Source organism: Schistocerca gregaria, chromosome 5 (assembly GCF_023897955.1).
Source record: "Schistocerca gregaria isolate iqSchGreg1 chromosome 5, iqSchGreg1.2, whole genome shotgun sequence".
Taxonomy (NCBI): Eukaryota; Metazoa; Arthropoda; class Insecta; order Orthoptera; family Acrididae; genus Schistocerca; species Schistocerca gregaria.
Window position 1 is genome coordinate 62993317 of NC_064924.1, and position 22495 is coordinate 63015811.

A 22495-nucleotide genomic window follows, 5' to 3' on the forward strand; every position below is an offset into this window, starting at 1 on the left:
GTCAACTGTCAGAAGGTCCTCATTGGGGAACACCATACTCACTTCTGAACCAGTGTTGATGAGAAAAAGTTGGTCGATAGGGAGATCTGGTATGTGGAGTCCACCATCAGCGTGAGGAATCAGGACCAAACTATTTTGGTTCACGTCTCATGAAAGTAGGTAACTTGGACAAGTTCTCTGATCTGGAGCACCTATTGTGGACTGAGTTTCAAGTTTGAGGCATTACACGGGGCAAGCACCGAAGCATGCATTGAATCAACACTGGGTGAGGCCTCAATAGCTTGCCTAGGCACAACATGCTGCTGATTGCTGGGGGCATGTTTGTTTTGACTGGCTCAAGGTCACTGATACCACAGCACTTGCTGGAGGCATCATCTTCGGTAGCATCCTTGAATGCTCAGTTTGGCTAGGTTGCCTGTGGCCTTGTGCCATAGTGTGATCCTAAGCTGTGTATCTGGCTATCATTGTTGTATGGGAAATCAATCAGTGTTGTATCACAGCTAAAAGCCTATCAGCCAAAATTAATTTACATTCCATAGTTTCAACATTAGAATGAGAGAATGTGTCACAGTGTCACCTGTCATTCTTTTTTCTTCATAGTCACATCCATTTTTTATTTTGTTTATGAAATGATGTGACTTTTCCTCATTTTTTTCTCCTTTTTATGACAATGTATTAGGATTTACAAAATATTTATATTTTCTTGGACATGTCATTTGACATACACTGCTGGAAATTGAAATAAGAACACCGTGAATTCATTGTCCCAGGAAGGGGAAACTTTATTGACACATTCCTGGGGTCAGATACATCACATGATCACACTGACAGAACCACAGGCACATAGACACAGGCAACAGAGCATGCACAATGTCGGCACTAGTACAGTGTATATCCACCTTTCGCAGCAATGCAGGCTGCTATTCTCCCATGGAGACGATTGTAGAGATGCTGGATGTAGTCCTGTGGAATGGCTTGCCATGCCATTTCCACCTGGCGCCTTAGTTGGACCAGCGTTCGTGCTGGACGTGGAGACCGCGTGAGATGACGCTTCATCCAGTCCCAAACATGCTCAATGGGGGACAGATCCGGAGATCTTGCTGGCCAGGGTAGTTGACTTACACCTTCTAGAGCACGTTGGGTGGCATGGGATACATGCGGACGTGCATTGTCCTGTTGGAACAGCAAGTTCCCTTGCCGGTCTAGGAATGGTAGAACTATGGGTTCGATGACAGTTTGGATGTACCGTGCACTATTCAGTGTCCCCTCGACGATCACCAGAGGTGTACGGCCAGTGTAGGAGATCGCTCCCCACACCATGATGCCGAATGTTGGCCCTGTGTGCCTCGGTCGTATGCAGTCCTCATTGTGGCACTCACCTGCACGGTGCCAAACACGCATACGACCATCATTGGCACCAAGGCAGAAGTGACTCTCATCGCTGAAGACGACACATCTCCATTCGTCCCTCCATTCACGCCTGTCACGACACCACTGGATATGGGCTGCACGATGTTGGGGCGTGAGCGGAAGACGGCCTAACGGCGTGTGGGACCGTAGCCCAGCTTCATGAAGACAGTTGCGAATGGTCCTCGCCGATACCCCAGGAGCAACAGTGTCCCTAATTTGCTGGGAAGTGGCGGTGCGGTCCCCTACGGCACTGTGTAGGAACCTACGGTCTTGGCATGCATCCGTGCGTCGCTGCGGTCCAGTCCCAGGTCGACGGGCACGTGCACCTTCCGCCGACCACTGGCGACAACATCACTGTACTGTGGAGACCTTACGCCCCATGTGTTGAACAATTCGGCGGTACGTCCACCCGGCCTCCCGCATGCCCACTATATGCCCTCGCTCAAAGCCCGTCAATTGCACATAGGGTTCATGTCCACGCTGTCGCGGCATGCTACCAGTGTTAAAGACTGCGATGGAGCTCTGTATGCCACGGCAAACTGGCTGACACTGACGGCGGTGGTGCACAAATGCTGCACAGCTAGCGCCATTCGACGGCCAACACCACAGTTCCTGGTGTGTCCGCTGTGCCGTGCGTGTGATCATTGCTTGTACAGCCCTCTCGCAGTGTCCGGAGCAAGTATGGTGGGTCTGACACACCGGTGTCAATGTGTTCTTTTTTCCATTTCCTGGAGTGTATTTAGAACAGTGATATGGGACACTTTGACAGTGTTATTTCCTTTCTGAATGTAAGTAAACAATAAAACAGCAACAGTCAGCAGTCATGCGGAGTTGTTGGTGCTGATAGTTGCATCTCGACATGTGCATGTTTTAATCTGCCACAATTCATTTCGTGTCACTCAGGTAATATTCTTTGTCCATGAAAGACATTTTCAAACATGTCATCATCTTGTTTAAGTTACCTACATTCATGACATGTGGTCCAAGCTAGTTTGGCCCTGATTCCACATGATGATGGTTGGTTCTACATACTAGATCTCTCTACTGACCACAGATACAGATGGTCACTATTTTGCATGAGGTTGAGGCTAAGGAATATAAATTAAATTTAACTGATAGGCTTTTAGTTGTGTTGCTGATGAAGAAATGTTACATCTCTTAGAGAATTCTGGCAGTGAGCTGGAAACTGAATTCACTTATGAAGGTGAGGATTTTGTATCAAAGAAAAGTGTAGATGAAGATAAAGATATTATGAATGAGGAGTGATTAGTGGAGGAGGATTTAAATGTTGATTTATATCAATTCTCACTTCATCCATCACAGCAGGCCTCTACAGAGATGATTATTAGAGATGAAACCTACTGGGAGGTTGTCAGTTTTTCATCATCTTGAAGAAGCATGGCTGGGAACATTCTAAAGTAGTGACGAGTTCCCACTGCATACACTTGTCAATGAATAGAAACTCAGTTTTCAGAGCTTTCTGACTCAGTTTTATAGAACCAGTGCTACATATCACAGAATCAAATGTTCAGAACATATTAAAAAGCAACAATTGGACCATATCACTTTGTTGGAAACTGGAAAAATTGGTAGCCATCATATGTGCTTGGGCTGTCATTTATATTAATGATATGACTACATAGGCTCTTTAGCCACATTCTCTGGGATGTATTTTTGACAAGGACATTATGCTAAGGAACAGATTTCAGGAGCATCTCAGATTTCTCCAATTTGATGAGAAATCAGCCTGAGCTGAAAGTGTGCCAGCAAACAATTTTGCTCTTGTATTTGAAAATTAGAAAAAATTCTTGGAATACAGTATTTGTTTTTATTTCCCTGCAGAACATATAAACATGCAAGTAAGATGCAGGTTCACTCAATTCGTGCCCAACAAACTCAATAAGTATGATCTTAATTTCTGGATCGGTGCCAATATAGCAACAACTTATGTATGTAATGCTTTCTCATTCCTCGAAAAAGAGGACACACACACACACACACACACACACACACACACACACACACACACACACACACGCACACAGACACAGAGAGAGAGAGAGAGAGAGAGAGAGAGAGAGAGAGAGAGAGAGAGAGAGAGAGAGAGAGAGAGAGAGAGGGGGGGTGGGGGGGGGGGGGGGGGGGAAGCAACAACTCTAAAATATGAGTGCATCATTTTGCATGTCATGGAGCCATTTCTAAAGTAGAGAAAAAACATGATGACAGGTAACTTCTTCACATCCCTTCAGTTTGTAAGAAGTTCTTTAATTTGTATAATGAACAAGATCTGCATGAAATCCCTGCTGAGGTAAAATAGTCAAATGCTGAAATACACTCCACCACCACCCTGTGCCAGACTGGCAAAACAGACTGCAGCCTGACTATATAGCAAGGAAAGAGGAATAAAAATGTCATTCTTCTGAGTACACTGAATGCTGAAATAACAATAAGCAAATAGGAAAAAAATATCTGAAACCATAACATTCTAAAATGCAATAAAGTATGAGGTGGACCTGGATGATCAACTGACCTGTTAATATACTAAAACATTGTATGCTGGAGATGGCCAGTGGATGTCTTCTACAACATTTTGGACATGGGGGAAATAAAAACATGGTCACCTACAAAATGGTAACAAACAAGAAAATGGAAAGGAAGCAATCATACTTCAGCAGGCAAGTGAACACTAAGGAATGTACTGAGTGAGGTGGCGCAGTGGTTAGACACTGGACTCGCATTCGGGAGGACGACGGTTCAATCCCGCGTCCGACCATCCTGATTTAGGTTTTCCGTGATTTCCCTAAATCACTCCAGGCAAATGCCGGGATGGTTGCTTTCAAAGGGCACGGCCGACTTCCTTCCCTGTCCTTCCCTAAACCGATGAGACCAATGACCTCAATGTCTCGTCTCCTTCCCTGAAACAACCAACCAACCAACTAAGGAATGAAACAACAAGAAGAAGAACAGACAAAAGAAAATATGGGATCAAAACCATCTAGAAAGCAGAAGAAGTGACAAATAAACCTTTAAAAGGCAATAAGACCAGTGACTATGGTGCAGATTTCCACAAAGCCATGTGCAGAAAATGTGTGCATCTAATAGAAATCACATGTGGTGAATGATTCTGACAGATTACAGTGACTTGTACAATGTGTCGAACACAGGCAATTATAATATGGCCCATATATGCTAAATATGTTCAGAAGCTTTTACAAGTACTTAATGTATGAAAGTCTACTGTTTAGCTAACTAGTGAGCATGAGAAAGGATAAATTGGTGAGATAGTAGTGTACTAATTATCATTATAACTCACAAAAATGAAGGGATTAGTGTACACTAAAATAAAGTAATTTTTTAAGTCATACATGAAAATATTTTATGTAGGGTCAAAATAACCTCTTCCCGCCATTTTATAAATGTTAGAAACTCCACTACTCTAGTGTTAAAGAGCCAGGGCATCCATAGCATTTTGTCTGGCATGAGGGTCAAGTCAATTAATGTGTGAAGGTGCCTCAAAAACTGAGAGGATATCTTGGTGTCTAATTGCTTATTTAAATGACGACATAGTTGTTGCTCTAGTGTCCTAGTTATCCAGTGGAGGAAAACTGCCGCCTTTGCCATGTCATATTTGCCATAAACTTTGGTTGCTTTTATGGTATAGCTGCTGCACGTGGTTCAAGAGAACAATAAACTTAGAGTCCTCATTGAAAATTACATAGTTCTGTAGAACTTATTCAGTGATTGCACATAACTGGTTGGTCCATATGAAATGATAGCAGCTTGAAGTGAGGTCATTGAACAAATGGTCCACATAAATTATATCATAGATGTGGTGGCACGCGAGGTTGGAGGGCAATGGCAGATGAGCTTCCCAGGTCCAAATAGAAGAAAGTCGGAGAAGAAAATTACCTTGCATGACTTTATATGTGGGTGCTGCTAGAATGTTCCCAACATGACTGAGTTGAGAAAATTAAATTCCATGTTATCATGCTATGTGGCTATCCATAACGGTCTATGGAACAGTGTCTTGGTGGTATAAAAACAGGCTGTTCTTGTTACTGAAATTGTGTAGTAAGTCAAAAATCATTCCACATTGTTCATGTACACAAATGTCATTGTTGTTACCCACAGATTGACACATAGAAACATCACATTTGTATTACACACTTAATGGTGACTATTCCTGCTAGTCTGAAACATTAAATTATGCATTGTGAAAGTCACTGTCTTGTACCTGTAGTTCACTAAAACTTTAAATGTATTTTAGCTCCACTGTTAGAGTGTGAGGTGTAGTACACTGGGTAACAATAGTAGCTGGATCTGGGTGGGAATACTTGTAGCAGAATAACTAAGACAGCTAGTGTACATAACATGCACTTTAATACCACCACTATGATACAGAGAAAGCTTGGGCACACACAACTGTAACTGGCTCAACCAGAGATAGCCTCATTGCTGGCATTCTCCACGCTGACAAAAGAGGCTCATTTTCCCTTGCTACAGTTATTGATGGTCGAGTCACCATAACTTGTTTTCTCTTTTTTGTTTTTGTGATTTTGAATTAGACACTAAAGTTTGAACAGGGAAGATTCAATTGTTACTGATCACCAGCTCTTGAATATTATCCTTTCATTGTAGCAACGAAAATAGTTTCTCAATTATTAATTTATATCAGAGTGAATAGGTTGCATGGTGCTCTAATTGATTTACCTCATCTACAAAAGCTGTTTGCGTGTTCATAAATTTTTGTTTAGTTAGTATTTTTGTATTATCCTTTGAAGAGTTCTATTCTTGTATTCTAGATGAATAATTTGAAACTCATGAACTATACATGACTTTTGTTTTAAAAGTCAGTATTAGGCCTTTGATACTCTGTTGCATAATGTTTATTTAGTTTTCAGTATGAGATATACAGCAGCTAATTAATGTATCTGAATTTTTCAAAGTAGCCTCATTCTGGCAATTTTATCCCATTAACTTTAGTTTGAATAAGCATATATATTTTGTAGTAGTTTAACAGTAGTTAATTATTAATATGATTTCTAATAGCTAGTTCAATTTGTTAGTGTAAACCTTGTCTGCTTCCAGATCCTTGGAGGTTCTTCTTCATGGTGGTATTCATGGTACACAATGAGTGACTGAGTGATCTGTCCATTTTCCAAGTAAGACTGAAATTTTTTTGGCTGTCTGTTTCCAATGTATCAATTTTATCTTATAGTACTGAAAGACTTTAGTAATAATAAGGGAAATAATTCTTGCATATTCTTCTATAATTTTTCAGGAAGAACTTTTGTTGTGCCTCTTTATATTCTGACCATTTATTACCAGATATGAAATAAAATTTATATTTATCTAACCAAATAATTAATAATCATGTATTTCACAATAGTTTCTGTCATCTCCAAGAATTTCAACATAATGCCTTTATCATGAGGACTCGTAAAATTCTACCAGTGCCCAAATCAAAATTTCCTGTGGGTCAACGTTACCTCTCGAGATAGCCAAACAGGTAGTAATTACTGATCCTTTCCCTTGCTGATTATCACTTTCCTATCTTGGGTAATTTGTCAATATCTTATTATTAATTGTTTGCCAGTATTTTCCTCTAAACTGTCAAATTTATTTTCGCTGCAGGTACTAGCTATTTCACACATACTACATCCAAATAACTGAGGAATGATGAAAGGATTCTGGAAGAAGGCGTTTTCAGCTGAACATTTCAAAATAGATCATCAGACAGCCAACATATTTGTAAAATCTCAGGTAAATATACAACACTGGTTAACCATTTATATGATTTAGTCTGCTATAATTTACCATAAATGACACAACTTCTTGCTGTGAAGTTGACAACAAAGAAATTTTTTAAATCATTAAAAGTATCAGAACATTGATGAAATTCTTGTGTGGTGGCTGCAGTCTTTATTTAGGAATAATATGTGAGGGTAAGTTGTATTGAAGAAAACAGCAGTTCTGCAGAATAACTCATTTCAAGCAAACAAGAAGTCAAGGTATACACGATCAAGGCCTACCACCTCGTATAAGAAAAAATTAAAGCTCTATGTATACCAAAAACAGTCACAAGAAAAGAAAAGATATGCATTGATATTTATTAAGAAGCATAATATTGTCACAAACAAAGTTGTTCATATCAAACGCCTTTCTTTAGAAAAGATTTGGGAATTTATTGCATAAGAAAACTTAATTTCATGAAGGTGTGATTTGTTATCTTCTGTGTGTTTAGGGGAATATGTAGGCCCTTTAGCAGGTAGGAAATAGGTTTTATTTCACTGCTGTTTTTTATAAGCCCAGAATGTGAATGGGCAAGAAATGTTCATCCAAATTCAACAGAGTCTCCATCAAAATTTCATCTTCCATGGTGAAACTGTCATGCTTATGTTGAATATTCCCTTGGTTAAAAAGAATGAATTTAGCATTCACATATTTATGTTGTTATTAGCACCACAGAATAAGAGTTCCACTGCAAATTATATCCTCTTTACCTACTACATTAAGTAAACCACATATTCATATTTGTATAAATGAGTACAATCTAATTTTACAGTGGCAACTGCAAGATGGCATTTCAGTTCCATATTTAATATATCGAGCAGTGGTCGCCATATTCTTCCTGGCTGTGTTTATTGTCTCACTGGTAGGCATTAGCATGATGCAGACAACATCAGTACCTGGCTGGAAATGGCTAATATACCTCACAAACTGGGGAATTACAATGTGCACTATTCAAGCCATCGTTGCTCTAGTTATTGTATCCATTGCAAAGTTGAAGGAGAAGCATCAGGTATCAGGTAAACAATAATGTTGATAGTTATTACTGATGATAACAGTAAATCATTTGACAAAAAGAATTATAAAAAAAAACTTTTTTCTATTTTCATCCTCAGCAGAGGCAGGCACTGACACCATGCCACTGCACTACAAAATTTACTGGGCTATTCACACAATAGCTACAACGGCTGCTGTATGTATCACTATTTCTTATTGGTCTGTAGTGTACAAGCCTGGTGAGTATTTGGTATGCACAGCAATTTTATTTACTGTCATAAATATCTTATTTTCAGATTTTTAAAATTTCTTTACCAGTCTTTTGTGAATAATGTAATGATTCATTGCATGTCAAATGAACTTTTGCTAACACAGCACATACGACCTAAGAAAAACACTGCTTAAAAACAAAACAAGAATCACAGATCTACTTATTCCAAATCAGCTATCTACTCACACTTTCTACATTTTCTGACAAATACACAAACCATGGAGCCACTTTTGAGGCATTCACTGAATACTTCTCTGATTTTTTTAAAAAATCAATATTTGTTACCTACTGTCAAAGAGCATCACTCATGTATTAAATAACCTAACAGATTCCCAGACAGTCTGCAATCTGCATTCATTTAACTCCCATTTATTACTATTTACACCTCTCACTCGGTACATCAGCGTATACCACCTATATGTTTTTTAATTAAATGTTTTACCCATCCATAGACAATAAATACTGTATGATGTTGCCTTATGTACACGTAAATTTTATGTGAATTCATTATAAGGAAAATGGAACATAAAAAATACAATACATAAAAAATACCACACACCAGGTAATACAAAGGGATCTATATGCAGTAATAATAGTTTAACCACAGAAAATCTGCAATGGAATTATGACAGTACTATGAAAAAGGTAGGCTGCTACTCACAATATAGTGAAGACGCTAAGACACAGACGGGCACAACAAAAAGAGTGTTGAACTAGCAAGCTTCTGGCCAAGAGGGCTTCTTCTGAGTTAGACAACATACACATATTCATGCAAGAAATGTTTACACACACACACACACACACACAAACACACACACACACACACACACACACACACACACACACACACACACACAAAACCACTGTCTCTGGCTATGATTTCATGTTTCAGGGGATGGAAAAATCGCAGATTTCTTTTTAAATGTTTTATTGATGCCATTGTGCATTACTTCTTTTTGCTTACTGGGAATGAAATGCTGTGCTACTTCAGGTACTGCAGCTAAAAAAGTTGTCTGAAAATATTCAGCACTGGCCATAATATATGATATACATTTGTATATATGTAGTGAGAGTACAAGGTACAGATGTTTAAGATAATTCTTAGACCAAAACAAACGGAACTGATGACACCTTCATGGTTTGTCAGCTGAATTGTGGTAACAAGATGACACAATGGATACAGCTGATAACCCAATATTTCATCAATGAAATTTAGCAACAAAGCCTGCATTTGCGTAGTTGCTGAATAGAGTTTTTGTTCAAGTTTTATTACATGGTCATTGAAATTTATTTTTCATCTACATGAATCCCCAGAAATATTGTAGAATTTACTTTGTCACCCAGTACCAGATATAGATTTACACTTTGACTTATTTTCCCAAACAGCAGGTGATTTCTTTATTTACATTTCATGTAAACCTGCTTGCATTGATCCTAGGAATCAATAAACTGAGGACTTCATCAGTAATTATAGTTCAATGAACAAAGGAAAGTAAGGGAAAAATTTATGTAGTAACAAACTTTTGTACAGTGGACAACATACTAAAAGTAAAGATGATATCTGTTCTTTCAGACATGTCCAAAAGAAGAGATACCATCGGTGACCATGCAGCTCTCAAGAATGAAATGATAATTAAATCAAGACCCTAAGCTGCCAACAGGCGTTGATATACACTAATGGGGACAGTTGAAAATGTGTGCCCCGACCAGGACTCGAATCTGGGATCTCCTGCTTACATGGCAGACACTCTATCCACCTGAGACACCGACCATTTACCTTCTTCTGCTCAGATGCACGTGCATTGACCGAACTCTTATGGGACTCAGTAAGTTTATCAGCCACGTGTAATGAGTGTAATGGGCAGGAGCACTACGAATGTAGTGTGTGGGCATTAAGTTGGGAATGTGGGTCTCACAGGGAGGGTCCAAGGGATAAATTGCTGCAGTTGCACTATCCTCTGTAGCTCAGATAGATAGAGGGTCTGCCATGTAAGCAGGAGATCCTGGGTTCAAGTCCCGGTCGGCGCACAGATTTTCAACTGTCCTCGTTGATGTATATGAGCGCCTGTCGGCAGCTTAGAGTCTTGATTTAATTATCATTTCAACATCATAAAAATACTGTCCATGGTGTGTGAATTTAGTGTACAATTATCCCCATTACAAAATGAAACTACATTTAATTTCCTATAAAAAAGGCCTTGTTAATTTTTTCAGGGCTAATAGGGATGGAAAAATTGCAAGCTTTTATAAATAGTGTTTTAATGGTATGAAATTGATGTTTATTGTTAAATGAAATAGGTTAAGAACAAATATTATGTTTTTGTACCACATCTACGTACAATAGAACAGTATTAAGGGGAAATATGTACTCTGCAGGTGTAACAGGATACAAAGGTGGAGGTAGAGGTTAGAAGTGTGAGGGAAGGTAGGTCACTAGTTACAGTTTCCTCTTTTGTAAGTCTGTAAAATAAGCAGGCAATTCCCCATTCTCTCTGCTACACTATGTCACAAAAAGCAACTGCAGGGTATTTCACAAATAGTTTAGGAGCACATTACAAAAAAGTACAACTATTTTATACTACTTGGTGCTTTAATATGTGGTTATTGACAACTTAACAAGTGAAAGCCTCTAATCAAAAAGTTTATATTCTGGGACATCCAGTGTTCATGCACTTTCAAACTTGTGAAGTGTAATGTCCAGAAATTACCTTTTACTAGATAAAACTTTTTTATTATTCATTATTAACAATATAAATTATTGATAGTCAGTAAGCTGTATACTATTCAAGTAATATGCACTGTAATGACTGTTATTAATAACAGCAATATTTTATTGTAAATATTAAAAAATAGACTGATATTAATAATGGGAATTTGTTTATTGTCATAAATATTTTAAACACTCAAACTGAGAATAATAATAATAACAATAATAATAATAATGTAATTGGTTGGATAGAAAAATTTACTCACCAAGTGGCAGTGGAAGACTGCACTCATAAAGATATTGAAATTTGCAAGCTCTTGGAGCCAGTGGCTCCTTATGGCAGAAACATAGAAGGGGATGGAAGAAGGTTGAAGGAAAAGGGCTGGTGAATTGTAAGAAATGGGGAGAGTTTGGAAAAGTTGCCCAGAATCCCGGGCCAGTAGAGAAATACTGGATAGCATGAGAAGGGGAGTCTTTCCTTCTCCTCCTGTCTGGTAAGTCTCCCCATCCCTCCCTCCCCCCAGACCCAGGATTCTGGACAACTTTTCCAAAATCTCCCCATTTTTTACACCCCACCAGCCCTTTTCCCTCACCCCTCTTCCTCCCTTCAAAACTTGTGTCAGAAAAAGGAGCTAATGGATCCAAAACCTTGCAACTTTCCGTATCTTTATATGTGTTCTCCTGCTGTCACTTGATGGGCCAACTTTTTATTTAAACTTGAAAAAGGTACTATATAAATAAAAAATTAGAATAAAAAACAGTAAGTATGCACATCATATGTGCATTTTCACTTTCAGCAGTACAGACTATCCAAATCCCCAAAAAATTCTATTTTCTATTTTTTTGTAATAATAATATGAAATGAAGCAAAATACAAAGGTTTTAAAGACTATAAAATGGTGCACCATATACCTTTTTGGCACCTTTGGACTGTTGCTGATGGTTTCAGTCTCAGGTAGGTGCTTGCAGACTTTTTCTATCAACAATTTATATTGTGAATAATGCATAAATTTTTTTAGCTAGTATAAGGCAATGTCTGAACACTCCACTATATAAACATGAGCTGAGTGAAATTATTTCATCTACTCACATGAGAAGACTGGACAGGAAAGTTCCAGGCCCTAATGCAATCCCTGATCCCCCATCAGATTCTATACTGAATTTGCAACGGAGTTAGTTGTAGTAAGGCCCTAAAAAAAAAGTCACTCCTGTCTACAAGAAGGGCGATAGAAATGAACCAACAAACTACCGTCCAATATCCTTGTTGTCAGTTTGTTGTAGAATCTTAAAATATATTGTGATCTCAAACATAATGAGGTATTTTGAACAGAATGACCTCCTCAATGGCAACCAGTATGGATTCTGAAAACATTGATCATGTGAAACCCAACTCACACATTTTTTTGTTATGTACTGAAAGCTTTAGATCAAGGCAGTCAGGGGGATGTAGTATTTCTTGATTTCTGAAAAATGTTTGGCTCATGTCAAAAATTCAATAAAATGAAATTTGTGACTAGGGCAAGGGCTTTTTAGTAGAGAAGATGCAGCATGCTATCTTGGATGGAGAGTCATCATTAGATGTAGAAGTAATTTCAGTGTGCCCCAGGGAAGTGTGTTTGGACCCTTGCTGTTCATGTTCTATATCAGTGACCTTATAGAAAATATTAATAGTAACCTCACACTTTTTGCGGATGACACAGTTTTCTACGGCGAAGTACTGCCTGGAAGAAGCTGCATAAATATACGTTCAGATCTTCATAAGATTTCAAAGTGGTACAAAGACTGGCAACTTGCTGTAAATATTCAGAAATGAAAAACTGTGCACTTCACAAAACAAAAAAGTAGTACCCTATGACTATAATATCAAAGAGTCACTGTTGGAATTGACCAAATCGTACAAATACCAAGGTGTAACATTTGATAGGGATATGAAATGGAATGATCCCATATGCCCATTTGTGCATAAAGCATGTGGTAGGCCTCAGTTATTGGTGGAATACTGGGAGAGTGCAGTCACAGGGTTACTTACAAATCACTCTAGAATATTGCTCAAGTGTGGGACCTGTACTAAATAGAACTAACAGCGGACGTTGAAAGTGTACAGAGAAGGAGAGCATGAATGGTCACAGGTTTGTTTGACCATGGCAGAGTGTCACAGAAATACTGAAGGAACTAAAATGGAAGACTCTTGCAGATAGACATAAACTATCCTGAGAAACTCTATCAAAAAAGTTTAAAGAACTGGCTTTAAATTATGACTCTTTCTAAACTACAGCCTCCTATGTATTGCTCACATAGGGACTGTGAGGACAAGATTAGAATAATTACAACATGCAGAGAGGCATTCAAACAATAATTCTTCCTGCACATCATGTGTGAATGGAAAGGGGAGACACACTAATAAATAGTACAGTGGGACACTCGCTCTGCCATACACCACACGGTGGGTTGCAGAGTATATATGTAGATCTAGAAGTACAATGGTTGCCCAGAAAGTAATGCAACACAGTTTGTTTCTTCAACCATTCTTTTTTGAACATAATGGGAATTACACACATGGAGGAATGATGTTTTATCTACTCACCCTATTCCTCCATGTAATCTCCATCCCATTCTATGGGATTCCTCCAATGCAAAACAGGGGCGTGTATGCCACGTCAGTACCAATCCTTGTGCTGGTGGCAGTCAGTGCTTCACTGTGTGAATCACCTCCTCATTCTCCTCAAAATGTCTTCCATGAAAGGCAGCCTTTAACCGCCCAAAAAGTGGAAGTCCAAGGGGGCTATGTCAGGGCTGTAGTGTAGATGGGGTAACACTGTCCAACCCTGGTTTTTGATGTGTTCAGTAGTCCTCAGACTTGTGCGGGGCTGGGCATTATCGTGTTGCAGCAAAACATCTCCTGGGTTGCTGTGGCACCGATGTCACTGGAAGCGCATCTATGTTACTGCCTCATGGCATCACATCAATAAGAATCGCACCTTCAGTCCCAGAACATGGTGATCATGACCTTACCAGTGGAAGCAGTTGCTTTGAATTTTTTCTTCTGTGAGGCATGGGAGTGGCGCCATTCCATAGACTTTCGTTTTGTTTTGGGCTCCAAATGGTGAACTCAGGTTTCATCACCTGTCTCAATCTGAGACAAGAAGGCCTTGCCCTCTGCTTCAAAATGTTGCAAAAAATCAATACAAATGTTTTTTCTGTGCAATTTGTGATCCTCCACTAGATACCATGGGACCCATCTTGCACACATCTTTGAATATCCAAGAGTGCAGGTAATTGCATCCACCCTTTGTTTGCTGATTGATAGATGCAGTGCCAACGCCAAGTTATTATGCATCTGTCCTCATGAATGAGAGCATCAGCTGCTGCCATGGATGGTCTTCCTGACCATTGCAAATTGCAGAGCTACACTGAACTGCCTTCTGATGACCTCACCCTCTGTGCCCAGTGATTAACTGTGCTTCTGTTGACAGCAGATGCTCCATAGACTTTGCACAAGTGTTTGTAAATATTCCCCACTGTTTCTTTCTCTGCAGTGAGAAATTCAATGACAGCATGTTGCCTGTAACATAAATCACTTAAAGACACCATTCTGAAACTGTCCTGTTGCTATGCTATCTGTCAGAAGCGATGGAAACTTGACATGCTCACTCAGGAGACTTGAAATAATACATATGAAATGTTCTGCATTCATAGCATTGTTTTAGGCTGAGAAAAAGAGTGGTGCATTACTATTTGAGCAACCCTTGTAGATGTAGATGTAGAACTTAATTACAGCATGACCAAGAATCAATTTCCCCTGTTTTATTTATTTAATCGTATGGCTAGGGCCCCCTGTTGGGCAGACTGTCCTCCAGGTGCTGGTCTTTCAATTTGATGCCACTTCGGTGACTTGCAGTCAATGAGGATGATAGTATGATGATGAGGAGGAGGAGGACAGCACAACACCCAGTCCCTGGGTGGAGAAAATCACGTGACCCAGCCGGGAATTGAACCTGAGCCCAGTGGATTGACAATCCATCACACTGACCATTCACCTACTGGGGGTGGACAATTTCTCCTGTATAAGTGTAGAATAATGTGCAGAGATTTACATAGCATCTGTTGATATGCTGTTCTTGTGTTAATGTTATCAGTAATTCATATCTGAATTCAGTGTCGTGTTAACACACTTTGTGGAAATTAAGCATGAGATTTTAATGCTTTCTATGAAACAGATGAGTCGGAGGAAGGCAATGGCAAACCACCTCCATTAGGACCTTGCCAAGTATGGCAGTACGGGTCTCCCGCAACGTTCCCCTATGCTCTATCAAGCAGTATGGGACTTCATCAACATCACGAAACAGATGAAATAACAAAATATTTGGAACAACATAACAGATGAAGTAACATCATTGCCAGAAGAGTTAATGCTTTTCAATGCTTTTTGTGATGTCTCTGACAGATGGCTTGGCAAAGCGTGTCTAGTGGTAGAGTATGTAATGCCCCTCTGAGTAAATCTAATGAATCTGCCTTTGATGGACCGTTTTTTATCCCTGTGTTTTCAGATACTGTTAGGAAGAATTCATTGAATGTAGTAGTCAATGATTTGTATTTAGTATCATCACTCTTATTACTTCTTGTATTTAGCATCACATATCTCATACAAAAATACTGGTTTCCACAAATCACTTCAGCAGTAACTTGGTGAATCATAAAACATTTGACACAAATCTGGATGACGGTGACATCGCAGTCTTGCTGCATAAAACTATAGTGTGGGCAATCTAGCATTGCTTGTAGCTGTGCAGATGACAGTGGCAATGACAGGGCTTCATCTGTGAGTGCCCACTGCATGGTGAGAGAAGTGCTGAGGCATCTAATTTGGCTCTTGCAACATGGATTTGTTGCCGGGGCTTCATCTGTGAGTGCCCACTGCATGGTGAGAGAAGTGCTGAGGCATCTAATTTGCCTCTTGCAACATGGATTTGTTGCCAACAATGTCTCTCTCTCTCTCTCTCTCTCTCTCTCTCACACACACACACACACACACACACACACACACACACACACACACACACACACACACACACAAATGACTGCTATCTTCAATTAGACTCTGGCCAGAATGGCTGGAGATAGCACTCATGTTATTCCATTTCATGGACCCAAAAATGATTTGATTCTCATGAGTGTGAAATATGCCAGTAAGTATAACATAAAAAAACATAAAACATTTGAATCTAATACTTACTACCCTGATAATTTGTCAGTAGACTGTCAAAATAGTTGAATACATTCACTAATCTGGAACTGCTAATATCTACAGAATTATACACTATCAGAATGAAACATTGTTATCCACTTTTAATAAACTTGTCATACACAAAATACCTAATCTTGACTATTATGATCAAATGCCATCAAAACTAAAATCTGGCAGACATTTTTACATAAGCTTGTTCAACAGTCCCTGTTAAGATGTTCATATATAAAGTAGAAGGAGTTGCTTATCAAAAAATCTATTAAACTGTTTAAACTGTGCTTTATCTGAAACAAAGTTTTTAATGGTTGCTGGCAATTTATTGAAAATGTGTGTTCCTAAATATTGGACCCCTTTTTGGACCAAGGTAAGTGATTTTAGGTCTTTATGTAGAGTGTTCTTATTCCCAGTACTGATACTGTCTCTTGAGCTATTGGTTGGAAATTGAGATATATTACTTGCAACTAATTTCATTAACGAATAAATATACTTCGATGTTCTTGAATTTACACCACAAATGATTCTTACTAACCACCTTTACGTGCTAAAAACTTTTGCTCGATTTGATGAGTTACACCAGAATATGATCTCTTATGACAATGCTTGTGTGAAAGTGTGTGCATTTTTCTTTTCTGAAGAAGGTGTTGGTCAAAAGCTTACATATCACAATCTTCTCATCATGCCTATCTGGTATTCAGCATGTCCTCTTTACAGTTATAAGCATTATATTATTTTCATAAGATTGTTGATACTCTTACCTGGACTTTCAATTGTTTGATTTGAGCACATATCTATTGTTTAAGGAATTTAATGGATAATAGAATTAACTGCAAACATAAGCGAAATCATATCTGCTAGACAACTCATTCTACTCCATAGAATATTTCATTTATGTGTAGCAGTGTGACTTTCTGTCTGTCTGTGTGATAAAGGCTGCAATATTTACTGACTGGAGCTATAATGCCAGGGTCTTCTAAAAAGTGTACACAATGTATCTCATTTCCTTTTCATAAGCAACTGCTAAATAGTACCAAAAGCTACCTCCAAGATAAGATCTAGAGAAACCATAATTAGCCAGCAATGATCCATTTATTGACACTTTACGACAATAAAAGGTACTAAAAATGACATCTTTTTTAGGGATCTTTAATGCAGTTTATGTTAAGAACTGAATACTAATGTTTTTTGTGTTTTCAGTTCAGAACTTGAGATGATTAATGTTTCTCATGTATGTTCAATCTATGGCATTTATGTATTCATACTGTGAAACAATAATATACCACAACATAACAGTTACTGTGCTGTGATTGGTTGACAGAAGCTAATGATGCTGATTTACATATCTGCTTAGCCAACACACCTTACTTGTTGGTTTTCATATTTATATTTGAGTTGTATGAAAATATGTAGTTTAAGCCACACACCATATTAAGGAGCACTCAAAAATTCATCCTTTTCTGTTTTCTTCATCGTGCTAAATCAACATTGGTGGCTAAACATGCTACCATACATTGATCTGTTGAATTTATATGTATACTCTTTCCTGGATCTGCACTGTTTTTGTTCTTGTTTGATTAGATCATGTCTGAGCATACCACTTAAAACCTAAGCTCATGTTCTCAATTTCTGCCTAATCAAATGCAATCATACCGTTCCATTTTTAGACTCACAGTATACTAAATTGTTTGCAAGAAAATAAAACTCACAAGAACTCAAGCACAAAACCCACAAAAACAAATTTGCTAGTTTATCCTGCAGAATTTGTCAGCAAGCATGCTTGTTTCGTCTAATCATTAGCAAGCATGCTAGTTTTGTCTAATCATTCGTGAAACTCTCGGTACATGGTGCCAGTTACGTTATCATGTTCCAGTGCATTCTAGCAAGACATTTACAATTTTATCATGCCTCTCCTGCAATGGATGGAATTATTGATTAACAGTGTATCAAAGCATAATAAAGATACACAGTAAAGCGATTCGAAAACCGATGTTCAGGCACTCTGTTGATTCCCATTTCCTAAAGCAACAGAATGTGAAAATCACATGGAATTTGGTAGGACACCCTTCGGCTGAATGAACAGAGCCACTGGGTGTTGTATAAGAGTTGTTCTCCACAGAAACCACACCTCCAAAGCAGCATTTCATGGTGCAGCCTTAAGACAAACTACTACCTGTTTAAAAACAATAACTTGACATCAATAGTTCCAAAGATTTGACTGCCAATATTTAAACCTGTGAGGGAAATATTTGAAATGTCTGCTGATAATTTAAATTCTGTAATCTGTTATTATGACATATATTTTAATATATCTTTAGGGGCGACTATGTCTCAGAGATTTTAACTGTGAGCCATACCTGATCTTCAGTATTTATTAATTTTCTTTGTAAACATTGGATTTAAGACAAATCCATTGTCATCTTGTAAACTGTACTACAGCTATCAATGGGCTGCAAAAATATGTAAACACACTACCATAGAGGACCCATCAAGCAGTTCAGCACTTGCAATGGTGAACTCAAGTTTCCTTGCTATTCATGCAACCCAAGCTGATACTTGGCATGAAGGCTGATGTGGACAACTGTAAATGGGTAATGGTCACATCAATGAGCCAGCACACTGAGTGTCAACTTGCTTTGTGCAAACAGTCCATGTGTCTCATAGATCCAATTAAGGACAGTTTTGTGAGATATATTTCTTTTCACAATCTTTGCTTTGGATACCATGCCAAACATGGCATCTTAGCAGGAAAAGTGATAGTCACTTCCTATAGATCATATAGACACCAAAATTGAATGCATTAGTCAGTGCAGTTTGTGGTGCACTACTGTTTGGTTTAGTCACACTTTATGCCAACATTGCTTGTGCTACAAAAGACTAAGATTTTTAAACTTCATCAGTGCCCTAAGGTGTCTCTGGAACTGGCTTTTTATGTTTTTTGTGACATTTTATGAGCACATCACTTTGGATCTTTTTTTTTCAAATTTTGGATAGAGTATTTTGAGTGATTAATATTTCTGTGTTCCTTTTCTGGTTTAATCCTTTTAGTCCCTACAATATGAAAAACTTACCTTTAAAATTTTTCATAAAATAGTGTTGCCATATTGTAAGCAATGACAAGAAGAAATTCACAAAAAATAAACAATCAGTTATTTTAAGGAGGTAGTTTCCCTTTGAAATATCATTTTAGCATTTTTCACAAAATTTCCATTTCTATGATAGAGTAAACAATGAATACAAGACAACATTGGCAAAAAGTAATCAATCGTTTTAATGGTGTCGTTTCACTTTGGAACACTGGGGCACACAGTTTTCAACAACCCATCATTGCATGAGGTATACACTGCCAGAAAAAAATCAGAACACCGTTTTAGAGGTTTCCAATTCACTCGGCATTTATTATTGCAACAGCACACATGGAATACATGAAATGATTACATTTACCGATCAATAGGCCAACCAGTTCTGGATTACCAGGTATTCACCAATGCTGGAACACCCTTATTAGGCTATACTGCTGTAGCCTCCATAGGTGACATTGCAGCCCCTGACTTTGTCATCCACTCAGTCATACAGATGACGAATACTACCCTGGGTCATATGCTATGCCACTCTTGCTCAACCTGTTAACATAGTTCTGTAGGAGCTGTTGCTTGATGAAGCTGAAGAGTCACTTCTTTTTGTCATATCCCTTGTTGTGGTCTTCAGTCCAGAGACTGGTTTGGTGCAGCTCTCCATGCTACTCTACCCTGTGCAAGCTTCTTCACCTCCTAGTACCTACTGCAGCCTACATCCTTCTGAATCTGCTTAGGGTATTCATCTTTTGGTCTCCCTCTATGATTTTTACACTCCACGCTGCTCACCAATACTAAATTGGTGATCCCTTGATGCCTCAGAACATGTCCTACCAACTGATCCCTTCTTCTAGTCAAGTTGTGCCACAAATTTCTCTTCTCCCCAATTCTATTCAATTCCTCCTCATTAGTTATGTGATCTACCCATCTAATCTTCAGCATTCTCCTGTAGTACTGCATTTCGATAGCTTCTATTCTCTTTTTGTCCAAACTATTTATTGTTCATGTTTCACTTCCATACATGGCTACACTCCATACAAATACTTTCAGAAATGTCTTCCTGACACTTAAATCTATACTCAATGTTAGCAAATTTCTCTTCTGCAGAAACACTTTTCTTTCCATTGTCAGTCTACATTTTATATCCTCTCTGCTTTGACCATCATCAGTTATTTTGCTCCCCAAATAGTAAAACTCATTTACATTTTAAGTGTCTCATTTCCTAATATGATTCCCTCAGCATCACCTGATTTAATTCGACTACATTCCATTATCCTCATTTTGCTTTTGTTGATGTTCAGTTTATATCCTCCTTTCAGGACACTGCCCATTCCTTTCAACTGCTCTCCCATGTTCTTTGCTGTCTCTGATGGAATTACAATGTCATCGGCAAACCCCAAAGTTTTTATTTCTTCTCCATGGATTTTAATTCCTACTCTGAATTTTTCTTTTGTTTCCTTTTTTGCTTGCTCAATATACAGATTGAATAACATTGGAGATAGGTTCTCTTCCCAACCACTGCATCCCTTTCATGCCCCTCAACTCTTATAACTGCCATCTGGTGTCTGTACAAATTGTAAATAGCCTTTTGCTCCTTGTATTTTATTCCTGCCATCTTCGAAATTTGGAAGAGAGTGTTCCAGTCAACATTGTTAACAGCTTTCTCTAAGTCTACAAATGCTAGAAATGCAGGTTTATCTTTCCTTAATCTATCTTCTAAGATAAGTCATGGGCTCAGTATTGCCTCATGTGTTCCAACATTTCTACGGAATCCAAACTGATCTTCCCCAAGGTCGGCTCCTACCAGTATTTCCATTCATCTGTAAGGAATCTGTGTTAGTATTTTGCAGCCAGGATGTATTAAACTGATAGTTTGGTAATTTCCACATCTGTCAGCACCTGCTTTCTTTGGGATTGGAATTATTATATTCTTCTTGAAGTCTGAGGGTATTTTGCCTGTCTCATTTTTGCTCACCAGGTGGTAGAGTTTTGTCAGCGCTGGCTCTCCTATGGCTATCAGTAGTTCTAATGGAATGTTGTCTACTTCCGGGGCCTTGTTTCAGCTTAGGTCTTCTAGTGCCCTGTCAAACTCTTCACGCAGTATCATATCTCCCATTTCATCTTCATCTACATCCTCTTCCATTTCCATAATAATGTCCTCAAGTACATTGCCCTTATATAGACCCTCTATATGCTCCTTCCGCCTTTCTGCTTTCCCTTCTTTGCTTAGAACTGTGTTTTCATCTGAGCTCTTGATATTCATACAAGTGGTTCTCTTTTCTCCAAATGTCTCTATAATTTTCCTGTAGGCAGTATCTATCTTACTCCTAGTGACATATGCCTCTACGTCCGTACATCTGTACTCTAGCCATTCCTGCTTAGCCATTTTGCACTTCCTGTCGATCTCATTTTTGAAATGTTTGTATTCCTTTTTGCCTGCTTCATTTACTGCATTTTTATATTTTCTCCCTTCATCAGTTAAATTCAATATCTCTTCTGTTACCCAAGGATTCCTATTAGCCCTCATCTTTTTTCCTACTTGATCGTCTGCTGCTTTCACTATTTCAGCTTTCACAGATACCCATTCCTGTCAATTGTTCCCTTATGCTCTCCCTGAAACTCTCTACAACCTCTGGTTCTGTCAGTTTATCCAGGTCCCATCTCCTTAAATTCCCACCTTTTTGCAGTTTCTTCAGTTTTAATCTACAGTTCATAACCAATAGATTGTGGTCAGAGTCCACATCTGCCCCTGGAAATGTCTTACAATTTATATCCTGGTTCCTAAATCTCTGTCTTCACATTATATAATCATCTGACACCTTCCAGTATCTCCATGCTTCTTCCATGTATTCAACCTTCTTTCGTGATTCTTGAACCAATTGTTAGCTATGATTAAGTTATGCTCTGTGCAAAATTCTACCAGGCAGCTTCCTTTTTCTTTCCTTACCCCCATTCCATATTCACCTACTATGTTTCCTTCTCTTCCTTTTTCTACTATCGAATTACAG

General features: G+C 38.6%; 1 protein-coding gene across 9 annotated transcripts in view; it reads left to right on the plus strand.

Annotated features, from left to right (window-relative positions):
- The window catches only part of LOC126272615 (protein rolling stone-like), a 154056-nt gene that overhangs the window by 125946 nt on the left and 5615 nt on the right, over positions 1-22495 (plus strand). For 6 of the 9 annotated variants that reach the window (XM_049975567.1, XM_049975566.1, XM_049975570.1 and 3 more), the window contains 5 exons: positions 6499-6572; positions 6800-6919; positions 7045-7173; positions 7976-8219; positions 8316-8435. In XM_049975567.1, the coding sequence (XP_049831524.1) occupies positions 7087-7173; positions 7976-8219; positions 8316-8435 (451 nt within the window). In that variant the 5' untranslated portion in view covers positions 6499-6572; positions 6800-6919; positions 7045-7086. The remainder of the gene's footprint in view (positions 1-6498; positions 6573-6799; positions 6920-7044; positions 7174-7975; positions 8220-8315; positions 8436-22495) is intronic. The other 3 variants (XM_049975573.1, XM_049975572.1, XM_049975571.1) reach the window with 3 other exon arrangements.